This window comes from Diplotaxodon limnothrissa, linkage group LG16 (assembly GCF_057381915.1).
Source record: "Diplotaxodon limnothrissa isolate DT_005_m linkage group LG16, D_limnothrissa_male_GT1.1, whole genome shotgun sequence".
Taxonomy (NCBI): domain Eukaryota; kingdom Metazoa; phylum Chordata; class Actinopteri; order Cichliformes; family Cichlidae; genus Diplotaxodon; species Diplotaxodon limnothrissa.
The window spans coordinates 36,775,913-36,793,849 of NC_140611.1; the positions used below are offsets into that span (position 1 = coordinate 36,775,913).

A 17,937-nucleotide genomic window follows, 5' to 3' on the forward strand; every position below is an offset into this window, starting at 1 on the left:
TGGATATCAAATGAATCCTCTATTGAATGTAAAATACATAAAAACCCCATTAAACAAGTTAAAAATAAAAAAAGCTTAATGTACTTGGTAGTAAAGGAGGATAAGGACGGGTGATGATACCTGTGTGTCAGAATGGTGGTCTTACCTCGTGTCCACTTAGAGATTTTCCCGTCAGCTGTCAATCATACTGCCCGCAGACCCCGCCTCCTACGGAAACACAGGGGGTTGTCTGACACGTGATTAATTCAGTATGGCGGATCTGTTGGATGACTGATTTTTTTTTAACGGCACCGACGGGTCCTAAAACCCTGCTCCGTGGATGCTGTTAAGCAGCGGGAGAACAGCAACAGCTCCCAGCCAGCACAGCTCGGTTCAGGTACTGTTTCTGTTCCGTGTTTGTGGAAAAATAAACAGTGTTTGCTTTGAACGTTTAAGGCACATGATTGAAAAAAAGTTAGCGATGTTTATCTCTGGGGTCGCTGCGCTTTGCGTCTCCCCGAAGTGAGCTGCAGTCGTGGGGCAACTCCACTTTACTCTGTTTCGTGTGGGTTTGTGGGTGTTTTACAGTCAGCTGAAGGAAGCCGTGAGTGTTGCGCAATAGATGCGTTGTTGCTCACTTTCAGCAGTTTGTAGTAGGTTATCAAAAACAGTGTGTTGTGCAACATTGTTGCTCAGCTTTCAGTTCGGTAGAGGCAGACTGCGGTGAGAAGCGGACTGTTATTAAAGCGTATTCACTGTTTCTGCCTCGTGTTGGCACACTGCCTTCATGATGACTTTGAGGTTACAGCGAAGGGCTGCCAGATGTTCTGGGGAGGTTTCGGCGCAAACAGCCGCGCTTCCAGCGGAGCTGTTCGAGCTCACATAAAGTTTTGTTCTTGTAGTTAAACGCACCGCTTTGCTCCATAGTTCCTCAAGTAACACAGAGACAGCACGGGTGTGCGTGCGCGTGCGTGTGATGGAGGTTTCTGCTGAGGTCGGACCGCGCTGCCGCAGTTCTGGCTGTAAACTTTGTCTCGGTGAAGTGTAAACAGAGCGGAGCAGCAGCAGGGCTGTGCCTGTGCTCTGCTAAATCTCCTGTAAGCCTTCACTAGTGGAAACTATTCCCTCAGCATTACAAGCTCTGGAGCACTGCTGGCGCATGCTTGTAAACTCCAGGCCCCACGGGAACAAGGTCACAGCAGTCCACTAAAGAAATGTCTGAGTTGTCCTCCTAAAGGATGAGTCTGCCGAGAGCACAGGCCAGACTGGTGAAGATGTAAAACAGCATCATTGAATTATGGCAGGATCTCTTTCTACAGCCTGCTGCCTGTTATATTCTTACTCTTTAAGAGCTGATGTTCAGCAGTGTCTGTGACTGAGAACTCGTTAGGCATGTCTGATCTTCTGCAGCTTCAAAACGTCCTCATGTGGTCTCATTCAGTTGTTTGGTGATGACGGATGTCATTACATCATGATCTCAATCCTTTGAAGGTAACAGCATAGTGAAGATGATGGTGTAAAAGAAATAAATGTTTGTGAGCCAAACGCTCGGGCTTCTGGCATCTCTGAACGATCAGCTCTAGACTGTTTTTCACTCTTGGCTTCTCGTGATGTCATCCAATCTCAGACACGCCACACTGATTGTGAGCACAGCAGCTGCAAACTTGAACCTTCTGACTGAGACGGGCAGCCAACCAGAAGAAAGCTGATTTGGGGAGTGAGTTAAATGGGTTGTTAAGACAGTGGATAACCTGAGAGGTTACACCAAGGCCTACTGTAGGATAAAAAAAGGGTTATTTGAACGTTGGAAAAGTGACTTCTCTAAGGAGTTGAGTCCAAGTATTGAGCTGGAATAAGTGGGAGAATAAGATGGTTGGAGGATGGGTGTCCCCTTTAAGAAGCATATGCAAAGTCTTGTTGTACAAAACAAACTCTAAACATGCCTAATAAAACTCCACGGGGCTGGCAGCCTGTAATTATTCTTTGGCCACATGAAAAATTCCAGAGGAAGACCATATTATGGCGTTTTGGATTGCAACGCAAAGCCGCCACAAAAAATGTTTTTGTTTGAAATAAATGGTTTTGCATTTGCACAAAGTTTTTCTTTGTGGCGATTACTGCCATTTTGCATTCTACATGCAAAGAGGAAATGTTGACATGGTTGTAGTGCGTGGTAATGATTTCAGTTATTATTATCTAAGTCTCTTTCTTGTTTTCTTTGTAATGATCATGGGGTGTGAAATATCTTGCAGTTCCTCTGGATTTTAGTCTTTGTAGACCAGTGATGATGATTTGTGTGGGTTATTGTAGAATGTGAGTGCGAAACGGAGTCGGACCCTTTTGCTTTCTGGCAAGGACGACCCTACAAGAGTTGATCGACCCACCCAAGACAGTTCTTGGATTTTGACCAGATGCTCTGTATCCATCTGTATCTGCATCTCCGTGATGGGGGTGTACAGTAAGCTACAGGAGAAGCATAAATAATCTGGTCAGATTTCAAATGAAACACCTGTTGTATTGCTTGTATTGACTTTAAAAGACAAAAAGTCACCTGCACATTTGATTTTCCCCTTTCGACAGCTTTACGTGGACTAAGGACTTAAAGGATAACTGAGAGTTTTTAAATCACTGTAAATTAATTGTGAGTCCATCTAACAAAACATCTGCATGGCTTAAACACCTGCAGTAACTGTCTCACATTTTAGACTTTTGTGTTTGTGGAACTGAATTATTCCTAATTGTACTGTGCAATGTGGGATTTTGATGTGGGCAGCACAGTGGTGCAGTGGTAAGAACTGATGCCTCACAGCTGGTCAGCCGGGGCCTTTCTGTGTGGGATTTGGGTGTTCTCCCTGTGCAATCCAAAGACATGTGCATGTGTTAGCTCTGCGATAGACCAGCGCCCTTCCCAGGGCGTAACTCGCCTCTTGCCCAATATCTGCTGGAGGGTGTTGGATCTTAGGCGTTAGTGTTTAAGAAAATAGTTTTTTTTTCTTGTAATATTTAAGCTAAATGAGACTTAATAGCACAATACAGACTGGAAGTCCCGCTATTGTTATTATGTCAGCCATATTATGTCCACTTTAAAGGAATCTGTTGCAGTTAGTGCCATGTGCAAAAGGCTGTAATATTAGGAAGTCTGCATTTTCAAGCAGGACTTTGGGTTTGACAGTAAAGAAAAAGAGAACTTCTGTCTGTCTCTAACACTGGGCTGATTGGGGTAAATGTAACCAGTCTTTTCATCTTTTCATCAGGGAAAAAGCTTTTATATGATGGCCTGCAAGTTGTGCTTTTGTTTGTTTGAGTATGAACCGAGAGTGCACTGTGAGATTGTTTTGTATTTCTATTAGGAGCTATTAGGCGGATTAAAATGCTGGTTTTGGGAAAGTACAAGGAAAAAGAGTTTTTTTTTGTTATTTTTCTTCAATCATCTAGTTGATTCAGCCTCTATTTTTTCCTGGAGTTTCCCAGACAAAAGTTGACTAACAAGACAGGTGATATGTCATGCTGATATCTTTTGGTCGTTACTCCAAACTCATGGTACTAAGTCACGTAATAAGAGAGGTTCAAAGTTATATTGGTCTTTAAACCAACCAAGCCTGAGGCAAAATTCATAAAGTACCAGAAGTGTAGGATAAGCATTTCACAGTGTGACTGCTGACTACCAACTGACCAATAGGAATGCAGTGTGAAATGATGCACTGATCAACGAGCGCTTGTGAAAGAGCCAAAACAAACTCAAACAGTATAGATGGAAGTAAAGCATGCAGAACAAAATAGTTGAGATTCCAACAAAGAAGAAAATCTTGTTGAGAAGCTTTGTTTGTATGATTTGTCCCCCAGCTGGTATCATCACTGCGCCAAGGAGGGTGTAGCACGGAAAGATATAGTGGATGTATAACAGCTGTACATCTTGGCCCCAATTCAGTACTACGCATTAATATCATAGGGAGTACATGCATCAAACCTCTAAGTTCCATGTTGGCTTGTAGTATACTCAGAGGAGTACAGAAATCTCAAGATGTGTAGAATAGACTAGAATAGCCCTTTATTGTCATTGTACATGGACTATGAAAATGTAGGTGCTCCGCATCAACTGTGCTGGGATAAAATATAAATAGCAAACAGGAGAAATGTGTAAAGTCAAGAAACAAGAGAAATGTAGACAAAAATAGGAGAAAGGCGCACATAAGAGAAGTTGCAGTAAGTGACCTTAGACCAGTAAGCACACGGGCTACCTACATCATTACCTTACCAAAGTTCATGAGCACTTGTGTCCTAAGTTTGCCTCTTTTAATCTCTTTAATAAGCTCATTTATCTTGGTTCCATTGTGCTTTGTGAAATTCTGGGTCTGACTTTCCAATTTCCTTCTATTATTTAGGACAAGCTGGCGCTCAGAACGTTTGCTTGTTTGTGGACAGTTTGTGGACGTTGTTGGATTCTAATGGGTTCTATTAATGCGACTGTTGTGCTCGGAGACAAATAAAACCCAGCAATCCACAGTCACCCAGTAGGAATTTGTAAACTGGGAAGATCGTTCCACCAGCTCACTGCCGTTCTGAATACTACTGTATCTTTGATTTCAGTCTGTATTCATTTATTCTTTTATTTTGTCCTTCTCTTGATTGCACAGTGTTTGAGAAGACACTAATATAGTTTGAATGACACTTGGGGAAATCGGCTGCACATGAATCCTTCAACTAAAGCAGCCAACCAGTCAACAGATGGTTACAGTACATTGTTTTTTCTCATTTGGCTTACTGTTATGCAAGTTTATAAAAAGAAAGGAAGCTGGATATTGGCCAGAAAAACAGCAAAAGTAAACAAGAGGAAGATTGAAGGCAGTAAAAAAAGGACTGTGAATTTTCAATGGCCAACTGTAAAGAAGCTCTCAGCCTCAATTGATGTGATTTGAAGCTTGATGAATCCTTGTGTTGACCCCCTTTGGGTGCTGTATGAGTTCATTGCTGTTGACTATTCTCCAACATTCAGCTCTATCCCCAGTTGGTGCCTCAAAACTCCAATAAAAAAACCCTGTTTAGCTCTTTTGTTCTTGTCCTGACTTTGAACCTCTAAAATCAGTTAGCATGTGGTTGGTATTTGGGACAGGCACCCCTGTTTGTTCACATGTTGTTTATGTTACACTGATTGGCTTTGTAAATGGCATTGGAGCTTTGGTTTCATACTCAAGCAGCATGGTCCAAATAGTAATTTGTCTATCAAACCAAAACTGCAGTTGACAGTTGCTTTTCAAATGAGTGTAGTTTAGATTTTAATTCCTCTTAATCACCATATGTTGGTTTTAGTCTCACTTCAATAACCTTCATTGTGCCATGTGTATTTAGAAAACTAGATGCAGATGGCAAAAGTTGCTTCTCGGTATCTGACAGTGTTAAAGTTGGCACATGCTAACCATTCAGTGTTTTCCACATGTAAACTTGCGCGGCTGTAGGGTCTAACGGCCTCAGTATATTAGCAGTATATTTTTCATTATAATTTCTTTAGCTGTCTGTTGGAATGACACCATCACTTTACTAGTAGATGATCCCTTTGCGTTTTTTCTCATTCTTCTGCTGCTAGCCGCCTTGTTGCTGCCCTTAACAGTTTGGGTTTTCCGCACAGGTCGGGCTGGCTGGCTGTTATAGCGGTCCTCAATGCCATTCACCTGCTTATGCACCAAGAGTCTTCTACATCTGTATTTACTTCAATATCACCATCTGGGACTGACGCTGGCAGTGGTGGTCTTTCTTCGTCAGCAGTTGTAACCTTTTTCTGTAACCATGACCTGGAGCACATGGACAACCGGTTCACCTGCTGCTGTGCCAGGCTTACTGATTTAAAGTCAGAGTTGGAGTTACTTGCGTGAAGTATATTTGAATGAATGAATGAATCAATGAATTTTAGAAAGCAAGCATGCACACACAATACTTGCAGACTACTCCCTCCCTCCACAATACCTCCTACCTCTGTTACGGTTGTCAAAAAAATAGATTCTCAGATACTAACTTGACTGATAATACTGCAAATTACTTTGTGATTATGTTATCATTTGCAGCAGTACCAATACAAATGACAGCATCTTGGCCTCCTCCAGTTGACACAAAACATCACACAGAGCAGTTGCAGACAGGTAGGTACACAGCTCCTCCCCTTACCAGCAGCTGAAGTATTTGATGTCCACAACACTGAACAATTTTGAGAGGTCATGAACCATCATAAATGTTAACTTGGCCACCAAACAATAATTTTAGTTGCTTAACTATTAGGAGTTACAAACCCAGCCTCAGGGGATCACAAACTAGTGTACGCCTAGTGTTGGTGTTGGTCCCATGCCTCCTTAATTGGGAGCGCTGCTTTAGGAATTGCATCTGGTATTAAAATCTTTGCCAAATCAAAGGTGGATCTTTCAGCTGAAGGTATTTTCATTTGATAGCAATGTTAGCCATCTGTTAAGTTATTAATTATGATGTTACAGACAGACAAAATTGATAACATTTGTCTCCTGGCTTAAAATTGTCATTAAGGTAGCGGGCTAAGAATGAAATCATAGCATTATCGTTCTTGCCTGTCTGTAACATTATAATGACCACTGTCATGTTTTAGTGTTTTGGTGCTCCCTAAGACAATCTTAAAATATTTGTCACATACATATTTTACAATTACTTTTTTGCACTATATACTATATATAGTCCAATCAAAAATGGTGTTGTCACTGTTTGCACGATTCTAACATTTCTTTAAAAAACAAATGGCTGTATAAATGCTATAGAAGAATCCGCCCATTTACCATTTACAGTATCAGTGTGCTAATGTTTGGATTTTCTAAACCAGTAAGAATGTAGGGAAACGTGCAACCTGATAAAATCAGCACACATTGCTTATATTTCAGTACAGGTATGTTGATGTTAACCTTCCAGGAAAGACAGCTGTGCATGCTAGGACTTTTCTATTATTAGCAGAAGAGTGCTTTGTTACGTTCAGACTTGTTCATTAGTATAGATTGAAATTTCACTTTAATCAAAGAAAATGGATTTTGGCCCGAAAAGAAGACAAAGACTGAAAGCAGCAAGAAGGATGCTGGGATTTTAATGGGCGGCTATACAGAAGCTCTCATCCTCAACTGATGTGATTTTGAGGTTTGATGAGTTCTTGTGGTCACCCACATTATTCTCCCACAGTTCAGCCCCTTACACCCTGTTGGTGCCTCGCAACTCTAATAATAACCCGTATTAGCTCTTTGTGTTTTTCCAGGACCTCCTCCTGACTTGGAACCCGTCCTAGCGCTCTGAAATCGGTTATCAATAGGTTTGCAGTTTGGAAAGACATCCTTATTAGTGCCCATTTTGTTTTCCTTTCACTGATTGTGTCTATTAATAGCACAGCTGTGTTGGGTTAGCGCTTGGTACCTGTGATGGACAGGCCTGCACACTCAGCCATTGTGCAAATAGCCATTTTTTTAATAGGCAAAAGAAAGACCATTTCAGGTAATCTGTCTGTTCTTGTGATGGGAATTTTGGTTCATATTCCCTTCCTAGTTGCATTAATATTCTCAAACTATTAATTTAAAAAAATAACTCAACATAAAAAGTTGCATCTGGTTGAGTCAACCATCAGCTGAGGATGCAGGAAAAGTGAATTTTCGGGCATTTAGCTGGTGTGCTTCACCCACGTCGGGATATTTTATTTGACATTTAGATGAATTCCAGCATTTTGTGACGTTAACCCAGTAATAAAAACTGTGACTGAAGATGAGTCAGTACATGAACAGAAGTAATGCTAAAATGGTATGTTGTTGAGAAATAAAACACGACCTCCACCACTTTAGGCTTGAATGTTTAGTAATGATTTGCCTTCACCGTAGCTGCATTTAAAACATTTTAAAGTCGCTTAATTTAAAAGACTTTTAATGCAATATCCGTGATGTTATTTGAATTTGTGTAGAACTCCGGTACCAGGTCTCGAGGCTGGTCTCATGATTTTTATCTCCAGTCATTTCATTAACATGTACTCGGTTACTGTTTTGCATTTTGATGTGGAACATTGTGTGCTGTATTGAAGTTGATATGAAGGGAAAGGTGTCAGTAAAATGAGGACTTTAAAGAAAAGATGATTTAAAGAACTTCAAGTGGACGAGGCTTGTGTCATTGAATAGACTTCATCCAAATATCCACCCACTCCTGAACCAGAAACACTGTCAGAAGTGTCTTACCTGGACTGTTCCTCAGTAGTCTAGCTGCTCTTTTCAGATAAAAGTACATTTTGGAGTAAAGAGGCACAGAATCCAATGGATTTGAAGTCCAGCGTGACGTTTCTGTGATGCTTTGGGGTGTGATCTGCTGGAGTTGGCTGCTGTTGGTCAGCTGTGCTTCATCAAGTCCAAAGTCAGTGCAGCCTTCTACCACGAGATTGTGGTAGAAGCTCTTCATGCTTCCATCTGCTGATGAGCTTCATGGAAATCCTGATTTACTTTCCAGCAGGACTAAGCTCCTGTCCACTGTGCCAAAACTACTGTCAAAATAAGAGCAGTCATTTCTGTGAAGGTGCACGCAGGCAGATATAATGCAAGACCTGTTTTAGGGTTTACGCACCCAAAAGTGATGGAGTACAGGTTCTAATTCTTATGACCACAATCTACCTTTTCAAAGCAATGACGGTTTCAGGCTTTTTGGAAGCAGTGGTGGTGCAGTGATTCAGCTGTTCTCGTAGGTCTTTGGCATGTACAATCTAAAACTATGAGATTTGAATCTTTTTTTGTTGTTGTTGAGTATTTTGGCTTTGAAAAGAGCAGTTTTGTTCTTAGTGTCTCGTTTAAATAAAGCAGGAAACCTCATCAGCTTCAGTCACAAATGCAATTTTAACATTCAGTTAACGAATGCCTCAAACTTTAGTTATCACTCACGTCAGGAGAAACTGCAGAAAGTGAGAGTCTGCATAGAGAGCTTTATCTAGGGCACACTTTATATACCTCAGCATCAAAGGACATTCTTATATAAACAGGACTGTCTCATTCGGTATATGTTTTGAAATTATATCAGCTGTACATTACCCAGCCCTTGTTTTACACCCTGAACTTCACAGTAGAGCTGGGCGATAGAACGATAACGATATGTATCGCAATATAACTTTTACTCGATAGAGAAATTAAACTATCGCGATAGACCTCGCCGCTCTTGTCCTCTTTAAAAAAAAAAAAAAAAAAAAAAAAAAAGTCAGCCAATCCAAATTAAGTAGCGCAGAGCCGAACCAATCACAGCCGCAGCGTCACGTCGCGTGACTTGTTACGTACAGCACAAGTGCCAAGCCGCACGTGTGTTTGTTTGGGAAGCAGCCAGCGGGTAATGGAGGAAATGAGTGTGCCGACTAGAAAAATCAACCGAGCGTGACCGAAGAGAAAACAGATGATGGTTCCAACGCCGAAGAGATTGTCGAACGGAAGAGCCATAGAAGTTCCGTAGTGTGAAGGTATTTCGGCTATTTCAAGTCTGACAAAAAACAGAGTAGCGCTCACTGTAAATTGTGCCGAAAGCAAGTCTGGAAATACAATAAACTGGTGCATGCGTCACACTGTGCGCCACGTTATTGTTTCAGTGAAATGAATTTCTACAATACTGTTACTGTTAATTCTACTCTCTGCAGTGTTTAAATGCTTACATATACACACAGTTACTGTCCCTCCACACATACGACTCGGTTCTGCTTCTATGCCCCAGCTTTGTTTACTTTTTCCCACCGAGGCTTCTAGACTTCTGATTGGCCAACATTTCTGCACGGTTAGGAATCTAGCGCCACCTGCTGCTTTGGCATGTTCATAGCAGCGTTTTCCTTCATTTCTGCCTTTATGTGTGGACGGGATTATTTTTTAAAACGAAAACGGAAAATCTCCGTTTTCAAAAATACCCGTGTACGTGTGGACGTAGCCTCAGTCTCTGACTGGAAGCGCTAATTCGTCATTCGGCTTTTGTCAGACTAAAGTAACTGTTACAACTGTTTGAAAAGCTCAGCTATACAACAAGGAGAGATTGAGAATTTCCTTTTAGTTCTCAGTTTATTTGATATTGACAAAAGTTAGTCAGTTTTGTCTGTTCTTCTGTAAAACAAACTAAGATTTATTTTTAGAATTAATATTTTGTTTCTAAGTGGAATTGACAATTTAGTCTGTTTTCGTTTGTTCTATTTTGAAACTTAAACGCTTTAGCGGCTGCCTTTTGTGTAGTTTGCAATATTTGCCTTTATTTATCTGAAAAAGTCTCATGTTCCTTAAGTACATCTACCCTGTTGAACTTATTATGGGAAATAAATATTTAAATAAAAACAAGCTGCTGATTATTTCACATTTTACTTGTGAGCAACGGCACATTTAAATCTTACAAATATAGTTATTTGGCTTATATCGTGATAGATATCGTTATCGCCTGAAATGAAAAAAACATATCGTGATATGAAAAAATCTTATATCGCCCAGCTCTACTTCACAGATGGACCGACCAGCTCCTGTCAGACACACTACAATATTCTACTTTTGTCTTGGTGGTAATAATAAAGCAAAAAGCTTCCTGTTGGGCCATCCACATCTATTTCAAGAATACTGAGCTGCTATCACACTGTAAAGACTCTACACCTCAGAAACATGTCAGTCCATGGCATACAAGGCACTAATCCCATCGCCAGCTGAATAATTCATAGTCAATTAGGGCTGAGAGGCTGAGGCGGTCTTCATGGAGCAAATGCATTTTCAATGATTCATTTCATGAGCTATGCAAGGGGTCTCTTAATTGTTGTTTACTGCTCACTATCCAACCACATGTTATTTTTATGCTATCGTGATTACTCCCGGCAGTGCTCAGAGTGCTTGGGAAATGAAGTCCATTAAGGGGTCCTGAGAGCTGTTTTCCTGTCAAGCGCCATGAAACGTTTCCAGATCCAAACTTCACTGCATGAGAATAATAAATCTTATCCAGACGAGTTAGCCGGTGAAAATGAGATGCTTGAAGAGATGCAGGTGATGTGTTTTATGGTGCCACAGTGCAGGAAAAAGAAATATCTGCAGTGTTGTACAAAGATCCATTTTTAATGGGATCCCCGTAGAGTAATTAAGATTCCAGGAGAAAAAAAATGAAGTCATGTGGAAGTAGCATCACAACTGACAACAGATCAGCTTTACAATCTGCAACTGGCTGGAGTCGGTAAAGGCCTGTCTTTGAGCTCCATGGTGTATGTGTTTGGCAACAGAGAGAGCAGGAGGAGAAAATGCCTAAAGTCACTGCTGTCACACTATAACAGACTGTAAAAGCACATTGTGTGTGTACGTGTGTGTGTGTGTGTGCGCGCGTGCGCGTGTGTGTGTGCGCGTGTGTGTGAGACAACTCGTCTGACAAAAATAGGTGGTTTGAGCTGAGAATAGCTCCACTGCCCTCCAGTTGGCACCCTGGCGACTTTTTCTGACACCCCATGCCTCAGCAAATCCATCAACACCCATTTTCGGTGTCCCTCACGGTCATCCAAGTGTCACCAGTGTACATGTAACTAAACACACACCCTTATCAGGAATTCAGACTGACATCTAAACCTCTTCCATTGTTGTTTTGCCCAATGGCTTGAAAGATGCTATGAAGAGCACACTCAACTCAAAGAGTGGAAATACTGTGTTTTGACTTTTGTCATAGCAACACATTCATCTTTTTCTCAAAGTCACAAGTGGCAGTTATCCCATCAGTACTCTGACACTTTTTCCCCTCACATTTGACGGCAATTAATAATCTGGTTTCTCAGATTTTGTTCTAGACTTAAGGGACCGTTATGGTGTTTATGGTAATTCCTGATAGCTGAGGTAAGAGCCTGGAGACTGTTGGCAGGAATACGTTTCCATGAAGTTTTATTTTTCTGCGCAACAGAACTGAACGTAGGTATGTGACAGTAATTCAGTTTAGCAGCTTTAAAGAGCGAGCGTGTCTGTTTGAGAAAGAGAAGGGAGCGCAGACGCACTTTGCTGCGGCCGCTGTGGGGTTTAAACGGACTGATTGCAGCTCTCATTACCACATGTTTGTTTTCAGCTCTGCTGACACCTGTTAGACGTGACAGAGGTGAGTTTTAGTTTCTGCCGGTTAAAGTTGAAGAGCCAGAGGCCTCTCTGTGTGTTTGTTTGCGCACCGCTTGCAGTTTTGATTGCATAAGACACACAAACACCAGGCAGTATGAAAAGTTTTCTTCCCCTCTTTCTTCTGCTGTTGACTCAGAGGTGAGTCTAAGCCTTCATGAAGCCTCTGTTTGCATTTCATTTGGGGCTCTACTACAGCCTTTCATTTAGGCAGTGACTTTCCCAGGCCGACCATGCAAACTGTGGGAGCAAACACGGTAACAGTGTAACAGTAATAGATGTGATCAAATCTTAAAATGCTTGCAAAGGCGTGTGCCCCGGTAAGCTCTGATGCATAAATGTGAAAAATGCGGTGTATTATTGTTGCAGTGCTTAATCACCGATGTACACCTGCTCAATCTCTTTGCTGGGTGTGGCTCAGGCAGTGTTGTGATGACAGTTCTGATAGTGACTCGCATTACTCTGTAAACATGCTGTGATTTTACGTAAAGCCAGATGGTTCAAATGAATCATTTTGATTTGATAAAAAAATAAACATCTTATACAACTTGCCCGTTTGCTTTCACTCCGTTCTCTTTCTTTTAGTCTCCGTTTTAAATTTGCTCGTGCACTGAAAGTTTGGAAGACCCACATGGACATGTTGTAGCCGCCTCCTGTCACTTGAGGGCAGTGTCAAAAATATGTGGACCAACCCGCCCTGTGGGCTACTCTTGTTGCTGTTTGCTGTGTTGTTGGTCCTTTGGTTTAGCCCCTGCTGTGGAGAAGAGATGCCAAAATATACAACAGAGTGTTAAAAATGAAAACGAATGTCCAGTCTGCCTTTTTTGTACTTTTTCCCTCTTCGTAGTTAGCCCCACTGTTGCTCCCTTGGCTGTTCAACCATCAGCATTGGAGAACATCAGTCCTGTAAGCCCACAAGCTGTTGTGGAAGTTCATCTTCACAGCCCCTGCATAGACTGAATTCCCACTCCTGCTTTTCTCCACCAAATCCAAGCTGTTTAACACCTGCACTGCTGCCCTGAACTTTTCTCTGTATAACTGAGCAGAGTTTTATGTCAAAATGAAAATCTCCAAGCCAGTTGGATTGAATATTAAAGAGTATTTACTGAAGCAGCTCCCCAGAGCAAAGGCTGCGTGATGTCCGATTGTGAGAATGGAGAGGGTATTTGTCCGGGAAATTCTCTGCAAGCCATGTGTGTTGCCTGCCGAACACACTCTCACCTAAACTGAACTCTGTGTTTCCAGCATTGTTGCAGACCGTCTCCTGCTGTGTGCTGCATGTGAGAAAGTGCGACTCAGGACCGTGTCCTAACTTGATTCTTGCCACATTTTCTTCACCTTATTTCTCACTTTTAGCAACAATTGTAATTGTAAGACTGTTTATAACAGATTTACAACAATTAGGAAGTTGCTGTTGAATATTAAACACTTGGCTTTGTTTTGTAACAGCAATAGCAGAAATTGCAGTGCAGTTTATTTTCTAATTGTCAGTGGTTTTCACCAACTATGTGTCAGAATGTCCTGGACAGTTTTGTGCAAGAGACTTAATTGGGGCTGAAGAGAGGCAGAAACTTTGAACTGGGGTCATCAGTTCTTTGAAAGCTGGTTGGCATGCAGGGCTGTCTGTGCTTTGTTGCCTGTGCAGGGAGGAATAAATGAATGGCAAAAACCATAAACGTGTTTGTTTTAAGTTTGTTTAAAAATTTGGAGCATATTGCAGTGATAAATGAGCGCCTGCATGAAATCCCCCGCTTTTTTTTTGTATCTCCTCCTCACAGGCTGTTTGGTGAAGCAGTCCAACGAGGTCTTCTTCTGTGGCACAGTGTGATGAATCCATGTTCCTCTTTGGTCGAGCTGGGTAGCGAACGATGGTGACCATGACAGAGGCGCACTGACGCCCTCGCTCCTCTCTTTCCACATCAAGTCTGCACGAGCAACAGCAGCCATAACAATGAGCTCTCACAGTTGCCAAGGTAAGAAATAAGAAATGTAAAATTTAAACACGGCAGTTTATTTTGAATAGATTTATAGCTGCTGTGTTATGGGAAAAGTATATATTCTTTTCCTCCTTAGCACAGGTCTGGATTTTCTATTTTACTTAACTGGACAAAAGGTCCATTGTGTCCTCACTTCCCATCAAGCTCTGCTTGTGTTGGTCATGTTCAGCAAATTGATTTCACGGGCATTTATTAATTGTTGCAGTACTAAAGATTCTGTGTGACACAATGTAGCTTGCTGGCATCACCTTCTATTCTTTTGAAAAGTGTTTGGAGAAATGGTTGAGTCCCTGCCAAAAGGCTTTTCAAAGGGGTTTGCGTCAGAGGGGATTCATGTCGTCACATTACGGGGAAAACTGGCACAGGCCAAAGATATTTACTGATTTCTTTCTTGGTCTTCTTCCTCTTTTTTCTTTTTCTTAAATACGCTGCGTTATGCAAGTGATCGTTGGAGTGGGCCGTGTTTTCCTGTTTCATTTCCTTTTTATTTTGGTCATTTCTGTTCCCTGCTCATGCTCAGAATATATGACATAAATGTAACTTAGCAGTTTTGGTTTTTTTCACATAATAAATCTGAATTGATGACGTTTCTCCAGTGTTTAGTTAAAGGAAGCGTTGTATTCGTCGCATGTTTTTCATTTCATTTGGGGAGGTGGAATTTTTACGTCACAGCTAACAATCTGCTGATGGACAAATCTTTTGAAAAACAAGTGTCAGCTGTTATGAAATGAAATAAAAAATAGGTGAGGGATGATTGTGTTTGCATTAGGCCAGAGCATTCATCCAGTGCCAGACGTTCCTTCTCTTTGGGGAGCTCAGAAATTAAGCTCTCATTGCTCAGTTTCACTTCATGTTAGCAGTTCATTTTCTCCTTGTCGTCCTTCAGTTTGTGCAGTTCTGGTAAAGCCTTTTTCCACGTGTGACAGATCATCATTTCCTATTTTTTCAGACCACCACTTAGAGGACTAAAGAGCCTTTTGTCTGATTTAAACTTGGGTGGCAAAGACTGGCATGTTGACATGCTACTTGGCATTTTGGAACTGGGTTTATGGCCTTGGAGGCAGAGCTAGAACACACACACAGAAAAACTCTCTTATCCCTGCAAGACCTTCCCCTTCTGTCTACCCCCCTCTCCCTGCCCTCGTCTCCTCTCTCCAGCAGCAGTAATCGGTGGCAGTCCTGGCTGAGGGGGATCTTGCGTCAATAAATCGTCATGCATAGCGACTCGCCGGCCTGGAACACAAACAGAGAGAGGGGCCGTCTGGTGCTGGAGGCCTTGTATAGCTGGTTAAAAAAGCTTTGAGACCTCTAGAGTCTAACCAGAAAAAATCCTGGATGTTTTATGCACTTGGGTCAGAGTGTATTGTGCAGTCTCAGTCTTGTTCTTGCCTCTTGGACTGGCCCCAGCCTCCTCTTCTGTGATGATATGGATGCTGCTGTTTAGTACTTATGCTTTATGTTTGCAGTCTGGACAGAATGTGTAAACAAAGCAGCCACAAACTTTGACAAAGTGAGACCAAGAAAACTCCCCGCTGGATTTTTTTCTTGCCTTGAAACCATGAAATGCTGGCGGCATCTTAACGGGTCTGCTTCATGTCCGCAAAAGCACCTTAGTCACTTTAACGTAGTAGGTGTGATGACATTCTTGACTAACATATCACTTTCAACATGACAACCACTTGCTTTAAAGTAACTGATAGTTGGAGCTCTGAAGATCGCTTTTTATGGTGTGGAGCTTCAGTGCTAATCAGCAGTGAGGCTTTAACAGCCTTTAAAAAGTTGGGGGAGATAAAATGATCGCAGCGTTGTTTAACAGACCATTCACATGGTTAAAGGTGAGGTTGTTGCTGTTGTCTTAGGCTTAGTTGTGAGTAAAATAATCACTCGGCCCCAAATTTGAGAACCAGCAGCCTTACTGATAATTACACACGTGATCATTTTGGAGACTTCCACTAACCTCATACAACAGTCACCTGTACATAATAACATTTTACATCTAACATTTCATTTCTAATTTACTGCAGACATTGGCTTAAATTGTCGAGAAGGTAGAGACGTGTTTACGTCTCCTGCTACTCTGGCTTTCTCCCACAGTGCAAAGATATGCATGGATTGGGTTAACTGCGAATTCTAAATTGCTAATTATTTAAAGCTGTAGGTGTGAACGTGAGTCCGTCTCGCTTCCTGTGATGACGTAATAAAGTGAATCAAAAGCAGACCCACACTTCCTTTCTGTGACACACACAAACACACACAAAATAAAAGAAGTGATCACAATAAAGGAATCGCACCTCCTCGGTCTTTTTTTAATTTAGACTGTTGGTTTATGGCAGATGGCTGTGAATTATTCATGTTTTTGGGATGACCACAGCCATGTGTAGATTTTATCCCAGAGATTATTCAGTATCAGGGAGGAAGGACGGCACAATAAGCGCCTCATAAATGATGCTGGAGTTGAAACCAGATAAGACTGTTTTGTTTTGTTTTCTCTACTGATCGAGGCAGTGCGTTCTTCATGATCTTAATGATTTTTTTTTTTCCCTTGGCTCTCGTCAATTTTGTCTGGTTCTAGCATTTCAGTAGTGGTGCTAATGTCGCAGTTTTAAACTAAAAATGCAGGGTTTCATTCTGTAGTCTTTCCTGGAGGGTCTGTTTCCTGTCAGAATATGAGATACGTGTTTAGGCCTTTGGGGTCAGCTCATTCCTCTAACAAAATTTAAGCCCAAGTATTAGATTTAAAGGTAATCAAAGGCAGCTGCTCTGCAGTTTACGCTCCTGCATTTGAAATAGGAGTAATTTTTAATTCTTTCACTTGCCCTTCCTTCTCCTCTGTCACTCTAATTTCTCAGTCTGTCTCGTTTTCTCTCTGGCTCCAGGTTTTAATCAGAAATTGTAATAAAGACTCTCAGTGGGAGCTATCAAAAGCTTGCAGTGGTGGATTAGAAGAGAGTGGCTAGCCTGGGCCAGGCCACTGCAAGTGAAGTATAATCTTCAAAAAGGGAGCTTAACACCTGCCGGTCCACGCCGATGATTCCTCATTTACAGAGGCCGGTGTCGCTGTATCGGAGAAGGCTCTGGTGTTAATTGATGGTTTAAGTCTGAACGTTTTGAAAGTTGTCTAAAGATGACTGAAGTCGACAGAGTCGAGAGGCAGAGTGAATTAAGCAGGAGCTTAATCAGAGGAAGTTATCAGGGAAGTCGAACACAGAGCGAGGTGGTTCAATTCATCTGGGCTTGATTGCAGCCGTGCACAGAGCAGCTACTGCTATCTAGTAAGAGCTGGAGGAGCACAACGGTACTCTCTCCTATCCGAGCCTGATTGCTGCATTCAAATCGCGCAGCGCGGTTATTGTTCTAATTTATCCTTGGCTCTGCAGAATATTTCTCAATGGAGTGATGGATTGGAATGAGAGCTGAACCGGACTAAACAGAAGCATTTTTAGGAGAACAATGGGAGCTGCTGTGGAGAAATAAGATTACTGCTTCATGATTGTGTTCCCCTCTACAGTTTTCCAGACTATTCCATTCAAGTAGTCTCATTGTCAGATGAAACAAGCGTGCGGTGCAGCCTTCAGAAGAATTTATTAAGCATTCAGAGCTTTGCTGCTGCCGCTGCTGGAACAAGAAGCTCGGTACTGAATTGCGGTTTTGTGTTTTTTGTTATGCATAGTGTTCTTTCACGTAATTAAAGATCATTTCATAATTAGATTATTTTTAGGGCTGTTTTTGGTAGCAGTGACAATGTGGTAATGGATTTTTAACGTCCTCTCATACCCGGCCTTTTGTGTTGATTTTTTTTCTTTTCTTATTTAATCTTTCAGCAGCCGTGCTAGTAAACGAGGCTGTCCTGAAACTTAATACTTGCT

At 41.7% G+C, this 17,937-nt stretch overlaps 1 protein-coding gene across 3 annotated transcripts in view; it reads left to right on the top strand.

Moving 5' to 3' along the window:
* Positions 1 to 260: 260 nt before the first annotated feature.
* hdac4 (histone deacetylase 4) overlaps positions 261 to 17,937 on the top strand; it is a 133,466-nt gene continuing 115,789 nt past the window's right edge. For 2 of the 3 annotated variants that reach the window (XM_085374032.1, XM_085374034.1), the window contains exons 1-2: positions 261 to 376; positions 13,853 to 14,047. In XM_085374032.1, coding sequence (XP_085230158.1) covers positions 14,026 to 14,047 — 22 coding nt within the window. In that variant the 5' untranslated portion in view covers positions 261 to 376; positions 13,853 to 14,025. Of the gene's footprint in view, positions 377 to 11,747; positions 12,061 to 13,852; positions 14,048 to 17,937 lie in introns of those variants that run through there. The other variant, XM_085374033.1, reaches the window with a different exon arrangement.